Raw genomic sequence first — 21,508 nt, forward strand, 5'->3', positions numbered from 1 at the left:
GTGAATAAAGTAGGATTCATTTAGAGGCAAGAGGAGAAAAGAAAAAGAAGGAGGGATTTAACTTTTCTTTTGAAATATTCCAGTCATCAAAGGTCCTTTGCTCTCTTTCTCTAAATAAAGCTCATATAAAATACTATTATTATAATTATTAGAAATATGACCTGAAGTTATACTGGACTACAATTAATAAGGACTACAGTTAATTTACAATAGACATCTAATTATTAATTTTTGCCACCTAGAAGGGGAGGACATAAGATACAGCATTCTCTTAAATCAAAATAAAAGTTATTTTCAACGTAAGGCCCCCCTTCTCAGCAACAAGGTACAACCCTCCCATCAGCTTTGTGAAATATCTTCACAGAAAAAAGTTCACCTCTTGTTCACCTCTCAAGGCTAAGATATGTACGATGATAAACCCTACTGACACACAGCTAGAGCAGATCAGAACTGTAGAAAAACATCTAGCTCCTCCACACCCTTCATACAGGTAAGTCAAAGGCACCTTCGTGCACTTCAGCATTACATCTTCCAAAAAGGCTCATCTCCTATACAAATTTATGTTGTTATTTTTTGAGATGATGCCCTTCAAATTTATAGATGTTTAGTGCTTGTGGATGATCAGACACATTTTCCAACTCATCATCTACTCATTGTTCCCACTTACTCCTTGAAAATAAGAAGCAGGGGTATACTTATGGTCTCCTCACAGTCCATAACAAATGACAATGCTCACATGTGCTGGTGGCTGGCTCACACTGCAAAGACAGTGTCTGAAGGCTCTCTTCATCCATCTCTAGATCCAAGTTTGAGAGATACTGCTTTACTTTCCGCGCCATCTGAGCGTCTTCATACAGCTTTTTAGCATTAAGGAAGGAGCTGCGGCGGACCCGCTTTTTATGACCACCTGTTTGTGCGACATCTAGCACAGCTGCATTTGTGCTGCCTTGGCTGAGAGACCTGGAGGGAAGGTGTGTGGGGATGGAAGTGGGGAAAGAGGGGAAAAGCGTGACTTAGTTCAAACATAGTATCACTTGATAAACTTGCAAACATGCAAAAGACTGCATGAATGTCAGTCTATAGTCAAAGCTTACATGCCTCATTCCAGTAAGTCAAATAGCTATAACAGATAGAAGGATGAGGGTCAGAAGATCTTTTTACTTGGTTACAGGCACTATTTTCATTACACAAATATTTAACCTATTCTTCTCCAACTAGGCAATATCACTTCACGCATCTAGAAAAGCATTCAAGCTAGCTCTCTGACGTAAGCCAGCTACTGAGAAGACTGGAGCATTAGAAAAAGCTCATGCAGCAAGGCAATGCTGATAGAAGACTCTAGTAGAGGCTCAAATTTAAGTACATAGTTAGAAATCTTTCACAGTATCTTCCACATATTTTTTTAATCAGACCATATAACAAAATGTACAGCTCAGCTTTACTTAATAAAACTTCCATCTATGTTCCTGAGTTGAATACAGTGAGCTCTTTGTTAAATAAAATGATCAGCAAGTTAAGGATGAAATAAATGCCATGCACATTTCAATGTATGTATGTCTATATGAAAGCTATGCATTGTTCCAGAATTGTTAAGGGTAAAAATGATGGCTGAACTGTAGTGTGAAAATATGAAGTTAGTTTAGCAAATACTTTAACTTTTAACATTTGTATTTGATTCTCATAATTGCTTATTAGGCATAAGAAAGTTAACCGCAATTTTTAGCTGTTTCAGCCTTGCTGTTTTTACGACTTTTCTTTTACAGAAAGTCGTTTCCTTTGGCAATTTAAATGGGAGGGAGAGGGGGAAAGAATCCTCCCCCATCCCCATCTATAAACACCTAAAAATATTCTACAGCTTTTGTGTTTCAATCTCAAAAGCAAAAGCACTCCTGGATTAAAATGTATTGTCAGTAAAAACAACAACAAAAATAAAAAAGGTTAACAAAAGGAAAAATATCAAAGCACCAGAAAATTAAAGATAGAAAGTAGGAAACAATGCAAATGGAAAGGGGATAATGAATTTCTGTGTGCGTTGTCTCCAACCACTTACCCCAAACTCCTCCATTTCTTCTTCCTGCAAGTGAGAGCCAGGAAGAGTAAAGCATGGGTTTAAGAAGAGACAGAGAAAGATCACAAGAAAGACAGAAAGAAGACCGGACCTCAGGACAAGCAGTTCTAGAAGCCCACAAACATTTCAAAAAGCCTTGACTCAGGCATAGTCACGTATTACAAACTCTTCTAGTTCAAATTAAGAAAAAGAGTATGCATTAAGCTAGGTCTAACATGAAGCCAAAAGACCATTCACTCCACATTTTCTAAAAGCACTAACTTACACTAATTATCATACATTTCCACTTCCATTATATCAAAATGATAAGGTTGGTACACATTAACATTTCAAACAGGCTAATACATAAGTATCCAAAACTGGCCCTCCCCCTCCCTCTCTCCCAGAGATGAAATCTTATTTCTGGAATAAGCATCTGGCAGATAAGGAATAATTTAAATATATATATTTAAAAATATTTATTTATTTATAAACACACAAAAGGTAATGATTTCGCCACTTTAAAGATTGACTTCAATATATACAATGTATAATTTTGCATATTGTTCCAATATAACAAGGGGACATGAAAGAGATACAAACTGATTCTGAAATTGAAAAACAAATCACTTTTGCACATATACAGAACTCTCACTGAAAAATTATGACCGAGTGCCCAATGTTAGTGGGGAAAAATCCTTTTTTCGCCAAATATATGCACAGGCATTAATTTGAAAAGTCTCTCTTACTGCTACCTAGCATTTTCTCAATTGAGAGCGACTCTGCTGAGCACAACAAACTTACCTGGTTCTAAACATTAAAGCAGGATCCATGTTAACAGATGCCATGCGACCAACATGGCGAATTTCTTTTGCAATCATTCTCAGCTTCTCAAAATTGACCAAGCCCTCCACTTTTGAATCATTTCCTAGAATCAACAAACATTAATATTTATTTGGCAGCAATGTTAACTTTCCTTAGCTGTTTTTCTTTCTTTCTTTCTTTCTTTTTAAGAAAAAAAAGGGGGGGGGGGGAATTTTGCATTTACCTTCATGAAGGAATGTAAGGTCTTTTTTGATAACAGGAAACAGAGGAATAATAGGTGGCTGCAGATTCTGGCTATTAAGGACATTACGATACTTCGCCATGTTCCTAGATGGATCAAACAAGTCCTGTAGATCTTGAAACAGTTTCTCGTACTTGCTTGGAAGTTTTTCCCAGGTAGTTCGGAGCCGTGCAACTGGTGCCAAATTCAGACCACTTGAAACAAACAAAAATTGCAAAAGTTCAAGATCAATGGAAAGAAATAAGCAAAAATGCCTGGAAAAACACATATTAAGTTATCTATAAGAAATACCAGCTTGTCAGAAGAGTGTAGTACAACAATGTCGACAAAATGAAACAACAAAAGCAAAAACTTCCTTTGTGCATTATTACAAGACAACTTCTATAAAAAAAACATAAAAACTGAGAATAGCAGCATGATGTAATCATAAACATTAAGTAATATATGGAGAAGAAATTAAATGTTATAAAGAGTAGGTATTCACTCTTACTATTTTGAAACAGTGTCTGAATTGGATAATACAATCTAGGCGTACCTGAGGATCACTAGTTATTTCAAGATTCCCAGATTGCAGGAAGAACCATCCGCCACCTACAAAAAGTTTAGGTGGTGGTAGCAGCGACCCACTCCCACCTGACTTTGTTGTCTCTAGATCCAGTTGTTATAACAATCTCTACATATTTGAGGCTATTCTGAAGCTGTAGCGTGTACCAGAAAAATAGGTCATTCCTCTTAGTAGTGTTGGCAAAGACAGCATCTTACATACACCAAGGCTAGCCTGTTATGCATTCATTTCTACCCACTGAAAGTACTGATATATCTTTCTGTCATTCAAGTCTCTGCTAGCAGATAGGGTGCTTCTATTTCTCACTGAGGTCAGCTGAAAAAGCTGAGCTAGATCTCCAGATTTTAATGTCTCAGATGCTTGATTATTAACATGAATCCTTGGAGTTTGCTGCCACATCTGATCAGATGATACCCAAGAACAGTGACCATCAGGAAAAAGTGACATATTCAATCTGTCTGCTAGGGCTTTTGTCAGAGAAGGTGCGAAAATAGCCATTTTTTAATTCAACTTTCCCTAGCTTTTTCACAGCTGCAATATTTGTGGTTTTTGTTTGGTTTCGTCTGTTCTGTATAACTTGGGAGACTCTACAGGAAATATGAATGTTTAAAAAAATGTGTTTAAACACATGTTACAGTTTCCTGCTTTTTCATTCCAGAACTGAGTAAGAAGGTCTTCTGTTTGAGATTTTTGGTACATTTTCATTCTTATTAAAAGACCTTAATCTGTGGCATTTTGTATGGCATTGTAATCTAGCTGCTATGACTACTGGAGTTCTGTATTTCATCTGTGGTAAATTTAATAAACCTTACCCAGAACGCTGTTTTCACTGCTTTTATTACTCTCTTTAGTTGTACATGCTACACAGTAGTGCGCAAACGCACGTTCTCATTTCAATCTCTCTTCCCCCTTTGCGTCTAAGAAATTGCCAATTCAAAACAACAGTCAACGTACCACAGTTCAATGAATGCAAAGTACTGGGAACTCTCTATGAACGATGAGTTCCCTCTGGGAACATAACCCATTCATTTACAACAATATTGTTTTTCCTTTTGTTTTTAAATAAGTGCAGTAATTTCTCTAGTGCCGTATTCACCAAGGCCTCTAGCCACAGTATCTTGAACAGAAGGCACATAAACAGTAGTACTCCAAATAATATTTCAGCAAATATTTCAATGTCACGTTCAGATTACTGGAAAATATCTTCCTTATTGGATTGTCAAATGCTGACATTAGCAGTCTTAATCAGTTTAGATTATTTAATACTCTATTCAGGTAATCAGTTTACTCTGTTTAATACAATTTTGTAGACTGATACACTATTCCTTAATAATTTTAATTCTAGGTAAATAGAAGTCTCAGCTACCTGATGATAGCAAACATTGAGTTGAAGTTTTTGCATTCTCTGCAGTGTAGTGCTATCTTGATGAAATGCTTAATGATCTTCATCCTTTTCAGTTGGTTAGTTTCTCTTAGAATCTCAGAAGCTACCCAGAATGTTTCTTCATTTATCACTTCTTCAAACTTCTTTAGATTAGTGCAACCTGTTTTTGATTTGAGTTTAAACAAGTCATCTATGTATTCCGTAGGTTCAATATTACGGAATAGCTCAAAGTTTCTCATGGAGAGCTGAGTAGCCACCTCAACAGTACTGAGCTGTAGTAGGGAAATTTGGCTTTCCCTTAGCAACTCTTGAGCATCTTCATCTGAACAAAGAGTTTCTGTTTCCATGTTGTTCTTCAGGTAATACCTGCAAAAACAAAATTCCAAAAAAGACTCAATATAAGATACTCAAATACTAGTGAAAATTAAAGTAATGATCTAGTCAGAATGATAGAATAAATTGAAGTTCAATAATACTAATTAGAATTGTATTAAAAGTAATTTCTTGTAAAGATACAGAAAATTAACAAGTTGACTATACTCCTGTTCTGCAGGATTCTTAATTAATGAGCTACCATAGCCAGTTTTAAGCCCACAGTCTCCAGCTTTACCTGCCACTGAGCTGTATCCTGTCAGCAAGCTTCGATAGCTGGTCTGGAAGCCGTCTTTGTTTGATTACACCCTCAGGTGTGACAGAGACTTCACACAGCGAATACGCATCAGGGGTGGTAGTGAGAGCAAACTCTCTAATTGCCTGGATAACCACTTCTTTTGCTGTTGTGTCCTTACTGATCATGATGTAGCGGCTTTGCTGGTCTGCCTTGAAAACCCTCAGAACCTGATCTGGCAAATCTGAGAAAAAATAGTTACATGCAAGGTGTACAGTTTAGCAAAGTAGAAAAAATTAACAGTATAAGAACAAGCAATGGTATCAGTCAGATTACATCTGATTATTAGTGCAATTACAGTTTACTCCAGTAACATTGTTTTGTCTCTCCTCTTCCTAGGAAGCATCTTTTGCACCTACATAGTCCCTAACTCAGTTGCATTAGTTAGTGCAATCTAGGTTTAGTCCAGAAATTTGATCTATTAGAAACCTTTTAATGTGGCAGATAGTGCCCAAAATTTAAGAGAACTTAATTCTAGATGAGTAGCCATTGAAACGCATTGGATTTACCAGTCATACCAGAAAAGGTCTGTAACACATAGAAAATTGTCTCATATTTGTGCCCAATCTAGATAAAATGCTGATTTTAAATAGAGTTAAATCAAGTGATGAAAAGCCTTGTCTGAAGTCCTAGACAAATACTAGCAGCCCAATAAATCACTGCCTTGTTGTTCAAAGCTTTGCTTTCCGAGGTTTCCTTTTCCATAAACCCTAATATAAAGAGATCAGAGCATCTTTGGTGATACCAAAGCAGCATTGTAAACTCTGATCCAAGCAATGATAACTAAAAAAAAAAAAAGAAAAAAAAAAAAAAAAAAAAAAACCAACAGGTTAAGATTTTTTTTTTAATAAACTAGTTTCAAAAACAACTGGGAAAGAAAAATGCCAGTTTACAGACAGGGACATTGGGATAGGACCAGCTACAGAAATAAGCAAACATTTCCAATGCATGGGTAGATAAACTGATGAGTAGCCTGATTTTCACAGGTATTGGGTATTGATAAATTCTGCTTAAGACTAAGAAAAAATGAGGGCACTCATGACAACACAACACTGAGGCACTGACACATGGGGAGTTTAAGCAAATTAGCCAGCTGGAATGCTAGACTTCCTAAGGATGATTTTAACATGATTGATAACTTTATCTTCATTTCTTGATGTCAGTATTTTTAATTATTTGAAACTGAAACAAAGACAGAAAAATACTTCATAAATATTTGAGGTCTAAATGTTGCTTAAAATAGCCATAAGTTTTGCATTATAAGTTAACACCCATAAGGAGGTTATTTTTAAGAAATCTAGGAAGTGATCAGCCTAGCTCCAAAATCTGGAATTTAATAATTCCACAAATTTGTTGATGGATTGAAATCTAGACCTATTAATCAACTCAAATTTCTTGATTGTCATTGCTGAATCACAAAAAGCAAGCCACTGGCCTTTTTAACGTAGAATATTTTTGTATGATAAGATATAATTCAATTGAATTTAATTTCTTCCTTCTGACACAAATAACCTTTTCTTATTGTGTGGCATGATTTAAAACCCTGTTCTTCTTTCTTTGAACATTTTTTTGTTGTTTTGAGGTCACATGTAAAGGTCATATGAACAACAAAAAGAAAATAACAGAAAGCCTTCTAAATTTACAGCCAAAAATTATGCTTTTAAAAAATAAAGCACAAACACCCTCACCTCCCCACAAAAAACATTTGCTAGATGGAAGCATCCACTGACACAATCAGAAACTTATGCGGCAACCTATGGAAGATGAGGCTCTACGTTAGACCTGGAAGTGCATAACACTTTTTAAAGTCACCATTAAAACATCTATTCAGCAACAGAAACCTCATGAGAAATGAACAAAAAATAGTATTTTCTAACTTCTGCTGCATATCTCCAAAATATTAATTTGGGAAGTATTGAAGCGAATCTATCTCAGATATATGTTGGTTTGCCTGCTGCAAAGGCTGTTTAAAGCTTAAATATTTAAGTCCATAAATTACTTTTAAATAAGCCTACACCTTTTATATTCACACTAATATTTCTATAACTTGGGAAGCACTAATACCCAAACACATTAAAATTGAGTGATTACATTAAAGTTTACACATAATGTGGATCATTACATGCCATTTTTCAGCCATTTCCAAGTACTGGAGCAAATGTACAAATACTTTGTATAGCTTGCAAGCCAATTTCACCTTTTCTCACCAACTTGCTATTGACCTCTGTCTTCCCTCAGTAACAAGTTGAAGAGGGATACAGAGCAGTGCCCAAAATCATTTCTGCATTTTTTGACATCTTGGGGAAGACACATGCCAAAGATGCAGCCATTCAGAGAAGTTATTAGAAAACAGGATGCTCTCTAGATCTTGTTGCATGTTGCTGTTACAGAAATACCGGCTATGAAGACAGAAAGCTACCATAAACAATATTACAGTGGGAGCTCACTTAATACTCCCAAGAAGCAAGTGTTCTGTCTAAGGAGAAAATCTGTTCTGCAGGGTCACTAGAAGTCACTATGAAGAAATGCAGAAAACAGCAAATACAGCAGCATTTTTGTACCATATTTTATTGTCAAATTTCTCAGGCTGCATTCCAGTCAGAGCCAGTATCAAAAGCACTACAAAGAATACAGAGAAGATGATAGCAAGCAATTTGCCCCAATGATTTTTAAATAAAAGAGCACTTGAAAAGAACTGTAACCATCCCCTTCACTCCTTTTCAGAAAAGGACCTGGAGTGGAAAACCGAAGAAAGCAATGCTTTATGGATGGGAATATAGTCTCCTTGTGAAGCTTGTGTGAGAAGAACATACTAGTGATTGACAGCTCATCATTAGTCTATTATTTTAGACTTTTAATAGAATAGCAAAGACAGCACATGAGAAGAAACATCTAAGTATTTGAACAGTTGAAAATAAACCTTTACAAATACATTTGAAAAAACCTGTGCAAACCAGAAGAGTAACAAGAATGACTCATTGCAGATTTCAAGCTTAAAGAACAAATGATCTCATTTCCTCCACACACACTACCCTTCCAAAATGGCAAGCTGTTTTATTTTCCATCCTGAGGGATGCCCCCCAAAGCCTCAAAGGATGGCAGCTCCACTACTTCTTTCTTTTCCAGTGCGTTCTAATTTCTTGCAAGCTGCCTCCATCTCCATCATTAATTTAGTTCAAGGTACAAAGAGAAATTAAAATTGTAGGCTTTAATTTTTTCCAAGTCTTAAGGTATACAACAGTGTAATTCTACCCTTCTATCTACAGCGCAATCATCCATAAAGGCCTTAAGGCATGTTTTTGATTATAGTCCCCCTTTCTCCTCCTTCCTATGCAGGGAAAAATGATGTTAAGAATTAACTTAATATGCAGTCTGTGTTTGGACAAATTTTAAGTAAAGAAAATTAAAAAAGAAAAAAAATTAATGAGAAAGCAGTAGTTACTTAAAATAGTTTCTGTAAAGATAGTGAAAAGCTGTTAATGACATTGTATCATTATTCATCTTGCTTCCCAGAGCAAAGGCAAACAGCAAAATATTTTTCATTTATTAAACTTTTCTGAACTTCATGTTTGATTGAAAGATCTTGGAGAATTGTGATGGCTTTCACTCAATAAATGGAATTTGTTTGAGCTTTGTGATACAGTAATCCTTACAGCGTTAGGAGATAGCCATTCACTGTACTCAACATCACCCATGTGCTATGAGTACCATCCAGTCCATGCAAATATTAAGTTGGAGAATGGAATTTTCATCAATTTACAGATAAGAAAATGCTGACAAAAAGTTAAACTCCCTATTTATAAAAATAAGTTTAAAGTGTTTGACGCTAGTGAGCGGATAAGCTAAATAAAACACAAATCTTCCACCTTTCTCAGGTACAGCCTTTGACACTGCAACAGACTCACACATCACCCTCTTGTACTCTCCCTCTTCTCTAGCGCCCCAAAACCTGAGGACATGTGCTGCTTAATAATACAGTTTCAAGTGTGAAGACTCAGCCAGTATGTACGCTTATGCGTAAGCACTGACCTTTGAGGTAAGGTATGAAATCCCTCAGGCTTTGGAGAATGCTGAGTTTTTGGTCCTACTCTAAGAAGTGCTCTAGATATTAGACTATAATAACCAAGTGTCAGTACAGCTACAATCACCACATCATTCTCCAGCAGCGATGTTTTAATATGAAAGATTTGGAAACTTAACTCAGAAGGTTTCCTGCTGAGAACATTCCTGCAGTCCAGTAAGAGTCCAAATCTCATGCCCTTTGGGAGTTTCAGTTAAACCCTTCACATAAGATAGAAGTTTTTCATTCTTCATCTCCCTCTCCTTCTGTCTGCCCTCCCTTCCTCCCTGTCTCCCCTTCTCTCTCTCTCTCTGCCCCCCGCCCCCAATTCTGTCCCCCCTTGCAACAGTCCCTTACAGATACAATACAGGCTTATATAAGAAGCCTGTTTAAAAAAAAAAAAAAAAAAAATCTCTATCCAAGTCCAGTGTCCTTTCTCTTTCTCTCTACTATAAGCATATGATCTCCTTTATTGTATGATCTCCTGTGCTATTTCAAGAGTACTCTAGTCTTCTAAAGACTGATCTACCAGGGCAGATTGGAAAATACCAAGCAGAAGTAGTCTTCTTTACCCAGAAGCATTCAATCATCACTATGAGGCACTCTACAGAACCTAGCTCAAAAATATAGATCTAATACATCCAGGTAAAGTATACTGGAGCAGTGTCCTAAGAAAAGTCCCTAAGTCCCCCCGCCAAAAGTCAAGAATAGCAAGAACAACAGAAGATCCTTACCAGGGGTAGTATTGAAATCTAAGATGCGGTGATGAGACTGCAGCAGGTCTGGGTTGCTGGATGAGAGGGTTCCACTGACGGGAAGCGCAGGAGGAATGTGCTTAGTTTGCCTCAGGCCCACAATGCTGTCATCCTGGGACTGGCCAATTCCAATATCGCTGTGTCCAGAAACAGGAAAGAGAGAAAAGAAAATTAGGACTTACAAACATTCAGAGTCTTGGCTCTACTAGAAGGATCAAAATATCCATTCAGAGTGATTAGACCAGCCTGTTCACACTGACAGGTGATCCTCATGTTCACCACTAAGTTCTGAGGGGCTGCTAGGCTTGTTATTTTTTGAACATTTTTACAGTGGCTAGTGGGCACCGTAAAAATTTGCTCGTTGCTTTTGCATTCACAATCAGCAAGCAAAGCAAAACAACGGGTACGAGACACAGAGCTGAGGGACTAGCCACTAAAGGATACAGCCAAAAGTCCTTAGTCAAATGCTCTGAGGATGTAAATGTTGAATGCAGCCATTAGAGAAAATGGAAATAATTTAGACATTATCCATTATAGACAAAGGGATTTTTTAAAAGGCTGCTTAGCACATCTGTATCTACGTATGTAAATGAAGCATAAATTGGAAGTTGGATTTCATTGCAAACTGCTGCAATGCTGGAACATCAAGCCACTAAGTTAAACAAAGCAAGACAAGCAGCACTCCTACTCTAATTTTTCACTTCACTTTCATTTGTTGTATAGTCTTCTATCCATTCACAGATAAATGACGCAGAAGTAGTCAAGGGCCTGAGTAGTTATCCTTATAGGTTTGTTAAAGAAAAAGCATCCTTTTGTCGTTTACCCAGTATACGCTTGTACCACTCAAATTGAACAAAGCTCTAGGAAGGACAATATTGCTGGGCATTCGAGGCACAATTTTAATTGCACAGACACAGTAACTTACTTTTAGAAGGAAAAGGGTTTGACAGTGTGTTATTTTTTGTTGTGTTGTTTTTAAAGCTACATAACTCTGTATTACCAAAATATTTTATGAAGTGCAAACCTTAGGAAAAATCCAAGTCCACCAGAAAACACAGTTCTAGGACTCTCTCGCAAACAGAAGTTAAGTTGAACCTGAGCATCCTTAGTTTTGTACTTCCACATAAAGTCCAAGACTGACAAGCAGTGATGGCTAATTCAGCCTGCAACACTTCTCTGCTAAGCCACAAGCAAACACCTTTGATACCGCTAAAAAGCATTCCCAGCGACTGATCTGTTCTCTTTCAAGCAGAAACCACCCTCACCCCCACCTCCCATACACATGAAGAAAACAAGTAAAGGAAAAACCTCCAAAGCCCCAGTGCCTTCTGCCCTGGGGGTTATAAACATCTATAGGGTGTATTTCATAGTTGTGCTAACACCAGTATTTTCTTCAAATTCGAGCCAGATCACAGAAACCTCCTCTCCTCCCCCTTTACTGAGCTGTTTCAATAACATTACGTATTCCTTTTTTGGGGTTGTTATATAATCCTGTCATGCTTCATTATACCTATTCTGTGTGTCATACCTGAAGTAGCTTCAGCAAAGTAGATCAAACAACTTTTTTTTTTCCTAAGGTAATGTTTCTAAAGTTCTCCCAGCTTCTCAGGAAGCACTCAAACTGGAATGTATTTATCATTATATTCAGCTTACATTGATTTTAAAACTCAGAGGTCACTGAGGTATTGATCTAAGTTATACAAAAAAGAAATGAACTCCAGAGACTTCAGATATAAATGGCAGTACTAGAAGACTCCAGGTCCCATGAAGATCTGCTGCACTCACTACTATATAAAATACTTTATGTCAGAGAAAGGAGATTGTATACACTTCATGTATGCACTTGCCATGCAGGAAGATAGAGAGAATTAATTAAATAATAATTTTCCTGCTGGATAACAAACATGGTAGAAGGGATAATGAAATGGTAGAACTGTCTAAATCTTTCTGCTCTCAAAATATAGTATATTATGCATCCTACCAAAAGGCTGTAACTAGGCAGGAGAGAGAAAGGTTTCTTTTTGTCTGGGATGCCTGGGATGGACCAGGTAAAACTTTGCTAGAGGTTGAGGTGGGGCCCATATTTAATCCTTACAGGAGTAACTGAGCCCAGAGACTACACAAAAGCTTCTGGACTGGGAGGGGTGACAAGTACAAAAAGCAAGGAGCCTGAAGAGAGGCTGTAGCCAGAGGCATACGTAAAAACAGGCATCACAGCTGACGGACAGAAGATCTCCCAGGAACCTATAACAGTGCTGTTTGCTCGGTTCAGAAAGTTACTGAAAGTTATTGGACTAAAAGGCAAGACTGAAGGAAGGAGGTTATCCCCGCTCAAGATTATTCACCCTCAATATTGGTTTAATGTCTCTTGAAGCAGACAAGTTCTCTCTGCTTACAGTTACCTTGTTCTAGTTTAAAGAGTGGTTTTACTTGGACACTAACACTAAAGACCCTGGAAGCCTCTGCAGTACTCAACAGAAGGTGGACAGTTTAATCTCAAGGCTGGGAGGCCGACAAGTGAAGCCTAACTACCCATCTCAATTAATTGTTAAATACAAGTAAATTGGCTTTTCCATCCCTCTTATTTTTTTTAAGAATATATGAAATTGATGAAGTCCTTTAAAATATGCAATAGTGTTAATTATTAGGAAGATCAAAATAGAAGTTTCAGTGAAAGAGGGGGAAAAAAAGCACACAGAAGACTACAGCCACACATCTCTAAGCAGAAATGATGCAGACACAAGCAACTGAATGTCAACAAGCTTTGCAGACAAATTGCTATATATAACATAAGAAGCAAGGCTAGCAAAAGGAAAAATAAAATAGGTCAAGTATACTGTTTTTCTGACTCTTACCGGAAAAGGTCCCTGCATTGAAAAAGTGCAAAAATGAAGGGAATCAACAAAGAAGAAAAAATGAAAACCAACAACAGAAATTTATGCAAAAATCTGTGAACTATAGAAAACAATGCAAAAGAAAAAAAAAACCACAACAGTACACATGGCTCATCAGACCTCAAAGGAACAAACAGACAAGACTGGTGACATAAGAGAGAACATTTAAAAGAAACAACATAAAATGAGGATTTAAAGACTGTCTGCTACTGAAACTTCTCTGCTTCGTTTTAAGAAAGATCCATTATTTGGATACAGTAATTTATAATTACCCTTTTCATCAATAACATTCTACCTGTCTTGCTGCTAATGAAGTTTCAGAATAATATTAATTTTCCTTTAGTGGTAATACCTAATGTTAGACTAGCAAACATTTCTTTTTTAATAATAGCAGAAAAAAACTAGATTTTCAGCAAAAGTTTCATTTTCCCAACTGCCCACAGAATAGATTTTTCCGTAGGGTTTTGAAAAGGAAAGTGAAAGAAAACACTAATTTCACATCATCCACCTCTTACAATTCATTTCTCTCACTTTGATGATCATTCAATTGATACTATCCATCTTCACTGAGAAATAATTTCCATAAAATTTTTTAAAACTTTTTCTTCTATAAGTTCCAACAAACTCCATCAGATATCTATTTCTAAAATGTGTTCACAGAATAAAAAGGTATCAGGTAACATATCCAGATAAAAGGTATCAGATACAATACCATCAAATATCATTCAGCTTTCATACAAGAATTCTCAATTCGACTGGGGATATTAATCTCAGTCTCCTTCACGGCAGCATGCAGAAATTTTTATAGACCACCAGAATGTACAAACAAACCTGCTTGCTGAGCTAACCTCAAAATAATTGCCTGGGATACTTCCAGTTAACAATCATCCTAGTAGAAAACAGTAAATGATACAAAAATTATTTATGCTATCACTGCATCCATAAGAACTGAAATCTGCCCACAGTGATGTCAAGTGTTAGTGTTAAGAGTCCAATCTTCCAAATATTCAGACTGGTATTCTTGAGTCTAAAATCAGCAAGTTAACAGACTAGATGAAGAAAAAGGCAAATATTTTTGCAGATATAGAAATGTTTGCATTAACAAACATAAGTGAAATAACAAATTATTAAAGTTTAACATAGAGCAAATACTTAACAGGAAATTAAAGAAGACTCACTTGTATGGTTTCTGAGGCAGGATACTGATTCGAGTCTTGTCAAGAATCTTCTTTAATTTGTTTCTTCCTCCAACTGTGTTGGCTTTACTTTTCTTATTTACTTTTTCTAATCCTATTACCTGCTCCACATCAACAGCAAGGTCTGGGATGGAATAACGACTTGCCTTTTTAATATCACCAATTTTCGGCAGATGGGGAGCACCATTTCTTTTTTCCTCTGACAACCGTGTTAGAAGTTCTTTAAAAACTGCACAAGATAAAAAAACGAGAGGAAAGGAGATGAACAAAAAAAGAAAGCACTATGCACCAGATCAGTTTGAAAGTTAGTCATCGAAAAAAACCCTGCTTATCACGTTTTGTCAATTCAAATATAACTGAACTTAGATACTAGATTTTAAATCATTTTTAAATTTTGAAGAGAACGTCCATCATCTGTAATAAAAGTCACAAAATTGGTAAACTGGCCAAGCCTGGGAAAGAAAAATACTAGATGATCACGTAGTTGTACGGATCATGTCAACAGAAGCCCACTAAACAAAGATGAGATGAGATAACTATCAACTGAGAAGGGAGGTTTTAAACTAGCAACAAAAGTTCATAGATGGACATGAAATAATTAGCAACAGGAGCAAAAGTCAGAAATCAGAGGCGAAATGGAAATTGTACCAAGGTCATAGTAAAAACATGTGAAAATAGTTAGATATCTTGGATATTTGACAAGGTTGCTGTGCCCAACTGCTGGAGGTACAAGAAAATATGAAGTCTTGGAAGGCTGACAGATTGGATGCAGCATAATTAAAAACACAGTCAAAAGACGAAACCTGCTACTGGCTCCCTACCGTCTACCTCTCCTCTCTAGAAAAGGGTCATCCCTGAGGCAGGAATATCTGACGCACTGGTTAATGAAATGACCTTCTATTGCAGCTTTTAACTTGGAAAAAGTGTTGGTACACTTAAATACATCACACAAAAAAAATCTGGTGTGGATAGTAAGTGAAATGTTCTGAATGAGAGTGGCAGCACCCATGCATAGATGGGAAAGTCATAGAATCATAGTATCAGTGAGGTTGGAAGGGACCTCTGGAGATCATCTAGTCCAACACCCTTGGCTCAGCAGGGTCACCTAGAGCATGTTAGACAGGGTTGCAGCCAGGCAGGCCTTGAAGATCTCCAGAGAAGGAGACTCCACCACCTCTCTGGGCAACCTGTGCCAGTGCTCCGGCACTCTCACAGGGAAGAAATTCCCCCTCACGGTCAGGCGGAACTTCCTGTGCTTCAATTTCTGCCCATTGCCTCTTGTCCTGTCACATGGGACAACTGAAAAGAGTTTGGCCCTGTCCCTGATGACTTGATTCCTAATAATAAATGAAAATCTCAAAATTATGAAACTGTGAAAGGTTGTGAAGTCTCCTTCTCTGGAGATAGTCAAAACTTCCCTGGATGCAATCCTGTGCAATGTGCTCTAGGTGATCCTGCTTGAGCAGGGGAGTAGGACCAGACGATCTCCAGAGGCCCCTTCCAATCTCAACCATTTTGTGATTCTGGGCTGAGAAGGCTTTTTGTTTTAGGAACAGAGAAAACTTTGCAATCTCAAAAATTCCTCCTTAATAGAACTGGAATACTTTAGATGAAAACAACCAAAAAATAAGAAAACATTTAAAGAAAGTGAAGAGTAAGAAAAGCAGAATAATCAGTCAAAGAATATGAGCTGGGTGGGGTCTTGAAAATATAAACTAAGAAATAAATGAATGTCAGCCAGCTGGCACGTACTGAACAAGTCTACGTTAAATATACAAAAGCAATCTGCCTTGAAAATGAAGAAAAACAAAAAGCAAAGGAAGACTTAATTGTCTCTTTGGTATTTTCTACGAAACTGATTATTAAAATGAATTGTAGAGAAAGTGGGGACAAGTACAAACAGCTAAGGGATGAGTATTAAGGGCAATGTTTTACGCCATTTTGTCTTAAATACTCATCCTTATCTCCTGAGGTACATGACAAAACACAAGGGACTCAAAAAATTTCAGAGAGAGAGAGAAATAAATGTGAAGGTGAATAACCTGAGCAAACAGCTGTACTGTAGAAAAGGATCTAGAGGCTACATAGATTAGATATAAATAAGGAGATGCTATTAAAAAAGGCTACACCTCTTTTGGGATTTGTTAATAAGATATATCTTATGCAAGACACAGGAAGTAACTGTTCGGCCACTGTTATTGTGCGATTGCAATATCCAGAGAGGATCCACAAGATAGAAAACTTAGAAAACAAAAATTATGAGAAAGTGAAGAAATCAGGTTTAGTCTTTAAAGACTGAAAGAACACATGATATCAGAAAATCCCGCTCTGTGGAAGACATTTATAAAGAACTTACTCCTAATATTAAAAAACGTGAACACATCCTGTAAAACAGGCACATACTGATACTAAGAAATGTTTTTAATTATTAGGAAGGCAGAATATTAGCATTTTTTCTGCAAAAAAAATAATAAAAAGTTCCCAAGGAAACATACTTGATTTTTTTTTTTGTTGGAGATAGACTAAGTATACTTAATCATTACTTAGTGAAGTCACATCCTGTGGTAGTACTCCACCCTACCTATTTGTGATGAAGAACCTGATCCTAAAAAAGAGATGTCAGGAATGTATCACTAAATCACATAAACAATTCAAGTATGCAGTCGCAAAGATCAAGTTGGGGAGGGAAAAAAAAAAAAAAAAAAAAAGGAGGGAGGTGAAGGAAGTGAGAAAAAGAGAAAGAAAACAGATTTGGAAGCAGTAAGATTGTTTTCATCTGGTCATCATGAAATTTTTTATTAATCTTGCTGCACAGAAAAAGTATGAATAAATACAGAAGAAAATTAACATCACTGAAAGTGTGAAATTCTAGAAGAGGCTTCTTTTCTGGGTAAGTACTAAATACTATACAAAAACACTTTCTAGAACTTCAGGCTAAATGGTCCCAACAATTCCTCTTCATCCTGAAAGACGCACTTGTGAGAGTGAAGTCGCTTTGTAAGACCTATTCATAAATTTTTCTCTGCAGTTTTGATACAGTGTAATGGAGAACCTACAGTTTCTTCTCTTCCTATTCTTCCCACCTCTGAAATGTTTCAACCACAATTATTTTAAACTATTTCCAAATATTAGCTGTACAAAAATCAAAGACTCAATCTCAAGTTAGAATAAAAGTTGGAAGAAAAAGTGCACACAAACTTACCAAATAAATTGGTTTTCACAGTGATAGACAGATGAGTGTTATTTCTAAGGATTTCCATGGCTTTTGATAGCTGAATGTTTTCAAAGTTTTGACCATTTACTTCCAGTATCTAAAAAAACAAGCAGGTAGTGTTATATTTATTTAGCAGAAAGAAAAAAGAAAAGAAAAAAAAAAAAGAAAAGCATTTTAAAAATACCTACCTGGTCTCCACGTTTCAAGCCGGCCTCTGTAGCTTTGCTACCAAAATCTACACTGTCCACAAAGATTCCAAATCCCTTTTCTGACCCTCCCAGCAAAATAAAAGGCAAAGGGGCTTCTCGAGATGGCTTTGTTAAGGTTATCAGTCTTCGTTTAGCTTTAGCAGCGCAAGCAATATTTAACAGCCTCAAATGTCCACCCATTTTCTACAAGAGAAAGAGAAAAGCATAATGAGTACATAAAATAGCCTGACAACACCTTGTCATCCCAGATTGTCAGAAATTCTTCTTACCTCTCTCTCCAAATTGTTCTCAAATTCCTCCAGAAATCGAGTCATAGCAGGATCCCCTTCAAAATCATTGAAGTGATTGTTCACCCACAACAATACTACCCGTGTAACCTGAAAATTAACCAATAACATGAAAATTTTCCAGGAATGACCAGATCAACACTATTGCTAAGTCCTTTAGAAATACCACTTATTAGAGATTATGCAACTTTCAGTCGGGAAATCTAAATATCACAGGTCCAAAGCTCACGCCACTGATACGTAAGAATGTATCAGGAGGACAGAACAAAAGAAGTATTGAAATGACTTAGGAGTTAAATTGCACTAAGAAAACTAAGAGTTCAAAAATTAACACTGGCTGTATCCTATTTGTTTATGAGTAGGGAAAGGAGCATGCAGGTAAAGAATACTGAGTTAAATCCACTTGCAGCTTGCACAGTTGTACAATGTTCATGTACATTTCAAAGTTTCCTCTACCCTTAATTCTTGTAGCACACGATCACAAAAGCTTCCTATATTGTTTTATATTGACTCTTCGAACTTACAAAACTTTAGATAAGCGACCGCTAACTTCTTCAGGCATTTTCCTGTGTAAAAGAACTATTGTATGCTTATAGAGGCAGGAAAGAGGAGCTATTGTGAGAAGCAGGAAAGAGCTCTTGGAGTGAATATGTGCATTCTTAATTCTCATCTTTAGATTAAACCCTTACATTTATTCTTCCTCCTTTCTAGCTCTCCACCCCTACTCCTCCCAGCAACTATGACTATGAAGTTTAAAAAGGCTCTTAAGTGGTATTTTACAGTATGGTAAGAAAAAATTCTAAAGGAATACTACCAACTACTATTATTGAAGGTAAGGCTACAAAACAAAACTACATTTTGTTTCTTCTTATTTATGCTTCCACCATAAAATTTGATCTTAGTATGCAATTTGACCTGGAAAATCAGCAGCAGTTGTCTTGACAAAATAAAGTTTAATGTTCAGAAAGAAAAAGAGATTCATACAAATTTTTTAAGGTTCTTGAACCAGGAACAGTTGTGCAACTCAGTTATCTCAAAAATACAGCTACATTTTTTCTGTGGGGAAAGCAAGTTTGGCCAGAGGAGAGGCAAGGCGGCTAAACATCCAAAGAACTGGAGTTTAAGATGAAATCCCATGCAAAGTTAATTGCACAAAGCTAATCACTACCAGTTCATTGCATCTGCCCAACACCAAAGCCATTGTAGCCTCTTGTGCTAAAGATCTAAGGCTAGAGCAACCTAAAATAAATGCTGGCATCCTCATGGGAGATATATGGGAGCTGTATTGTGTTTATATGGTTGCCAGGTAGACTTCTATATATCCAGTAAAACGAATTGTTGAAATTGCTGAAATTCATTACCAAAGTAATCACCTATTTTAGAACTGCCTAGACAACTTCGATTTCTAAGAGCAGATGACTGCACACTCTATGTGCTGCAGCTCCTAGACATAGTTAAGTAGGCTAGGGGTATCATTTCTGGTATATTAGGGATTTTTCCACCTTTAAAATTGAAGACAAAACTTCCTTTCGGTTTAACCTCTGTGCTGTTTTTCATTAATATGGATCACATTGGGAGATCTAGATAAAGATTTGTTTAAATTTAGGCCATTCACACACTTCTTTCAAATATCTGAGAAGTTTCAAGCCATTCCATGTAATGTATTTTAAATTATTGCAGTGATAGTTTCAAAATCAATGCTGCTTTCAAAGTTGTGACTTACTACGGTACCCAACACACATTGCATTGAAAAGAGTTGAACACCGACTTCCAGAAGAACGCCATTACTTATACCATAAACAGAAACAATATTAAAAGAAGATTAAATGTGTAAAGTCGAGTACCCTGGTGTTAACGCAAACTGAAAGTAAGGTTAGAGCTCACATGTCTCAGGCTGATTACTACTACTCATTCTCAGAAACAATTTTACTCAACTATTTCCCCCTCCTTACTGACTAAGGGCCCCCAATACAAAGCAGTCAAATCTTCCAGACTCCTTGTTTCCCACTTGCTTCTGACTCTTGCCTTTCTCGCACTTGAATCAAGCAACCCTTTTGTCAGCGCCACTTGATGCCAGGAAGGGCTGGTTATTGAAACGACCAAGAGTTGCTCTGTTTTAGACCTGCTACTAGCCATTACGTGCCTCACTGTAGACAACGCTTGCTCATGCTTTGGGGCTCTTGGGGCTCTTGCTCATGGGCGTTACTGAGGGGAATATCCATGGAAGGAAAAAAGGAGGAAAAATAAGTCTAAAGATGATGAACTCCAGGATTATAGCTTTGAAGCTCTGAACAGGTCTACACTAGACAGTATTAGTTGCAACTTTACTGTATTTATAGCACAGATTTTCAAAGGGCCAGCAGTTAGCAGTTCCCTGAAACAAAGCTCATCCTCTCTGCTAAATCTAAGGTGCTTGCCACCAGGCATATTTACTACCACTTCTACTAGAAGTGGCATCCAGATTTAAAGAAATGTTGAAAATAAACCTTCTCTTTAACCTCATTGATGCAATTCATTCAGCTTCAAATCTTCAAAAACCACCTAGAGATTTTTTACTAGTGATTTACATTTGACAGTTATATATGATTGAAAATAAATCATCACATTGTAGAGCCTCAACAGACAGCGCTATCAGTGTGCCAAAACTGAATGCACAGGGCCTTACTCTCCTGTCATGGCAATTTTGTTTGGAGTAAGGGATGTTTAATTGCTTTTTGTGTTTGTTTTCTTTAATGTTGCATAAGGCTCAACAATAAAAAGGCTCAGTAAATTCTTTACAATGGCTATATTTTCTAATATTTTTATATAAAAAGAAGTTCTCACAAATTGATTGCCAAGTTATGTTAATCTGTATTGCATAAAGAAAACAAAGAACTTGGTTATATGCTCTAGTTTCAAGGTAAAATAGAATTCTATTGAATATTATTAAATAAATATGCTACTGAAAAAAACTTTTGGTACACTTACAAGCTATTAATTTATGTTGTAAAAACACAACAAGGTAAAACAACTCTCGAACACATTTCTACTTGAAATAAAGTACATTTAAAAAAAGAGAAAGACTTTTACTCATATATTCTGATTAAAAAAATTGTCACCAACTATTATTCATATCTTATTCAGCTATAGTCATTCTCTTGAAAACATAGTAAACATTTTTATTT

The 21,508-nt window shown here is 36.6% G+C and overlaps 1 protein-coding gene across 5 annotated transcripts in view; it reads right to left on the reverse strand.

The window, feature by feature from the left end:
- RAPGEF2 (Rap guanine nucleotide exchange factor 2) overlaps positions 1 to 21,508 on the reverse strand; it is a 192,712-nt gene that overhangs the window by 12,890 nt on the left and 158,314 nt on the right. For 4 of the 5 annotated variants that reach the window (XM_062573814.1, XM_062573811.1, XM_062573809.1 and 1 more), the window contains 11 exons: positions 18,327 to 18,434; positions 18,037 to 18,240; positions 17,837 to 17,945; positions 14,617 to 14,863; positions 10,524 to 10,681; positions 5,673 to 5,913; positions 5,045 to 5,428; positions 3,096 to 3,307; positions 2,852 to 2,975; positions 2,051 to 2,074; positions 737 to 960 (listed from right to left, as the gene is read on the reverse strand). In XM_062573814.1, coding sequence (XP_062429798.1) covers positions 737 to 960; positions 2,051 to 2,074; positions 2,852 to 2,975; positions 3,096 to 3,307; positions 5,045 to 5,428; positions 5,673 to 5,913; positions 10,524 to 10,681; positions 14,617 to 14,863; positions 17,837 to 17,945; positions 18,037 to 18,240; positions 18,327 to 18,434 — 2,035 coding nt within the window. The remainder of the gene's footprint in view (positions 1 to 736; positions 961 to 2,050; positions 2,075 to 2,851; positions 2,976 to 3,095; positions 3,308 to 5,044; positions 5,429 to 5,672; positions 5,914 to 10,523; positions 10,682 to 14,616; positions 14,864 to 17,836; positions 17,946 to 18,036; positions 18,241 to 18,326; positions 18,435 to 21,508) is intronic. The other variant, XM_062573810.1, reaches the window with a different exon arrangement.

The sequence above is a fragment of the Rhea pennata genome, chromosome 4 (genome assembly GCF_028389875.1).
Source record: "Rhea pennata isolate bPtePen1 chromosome 4, bPtePen1.pri, whole genome shotgun sequence".
In the NCBI taxonomy this organism is placed as follows: Eukaryota; Metazoa; Chordata; class Aves; order Rheiformes; family Rheidae; genus Rhea; species Rhea pennata.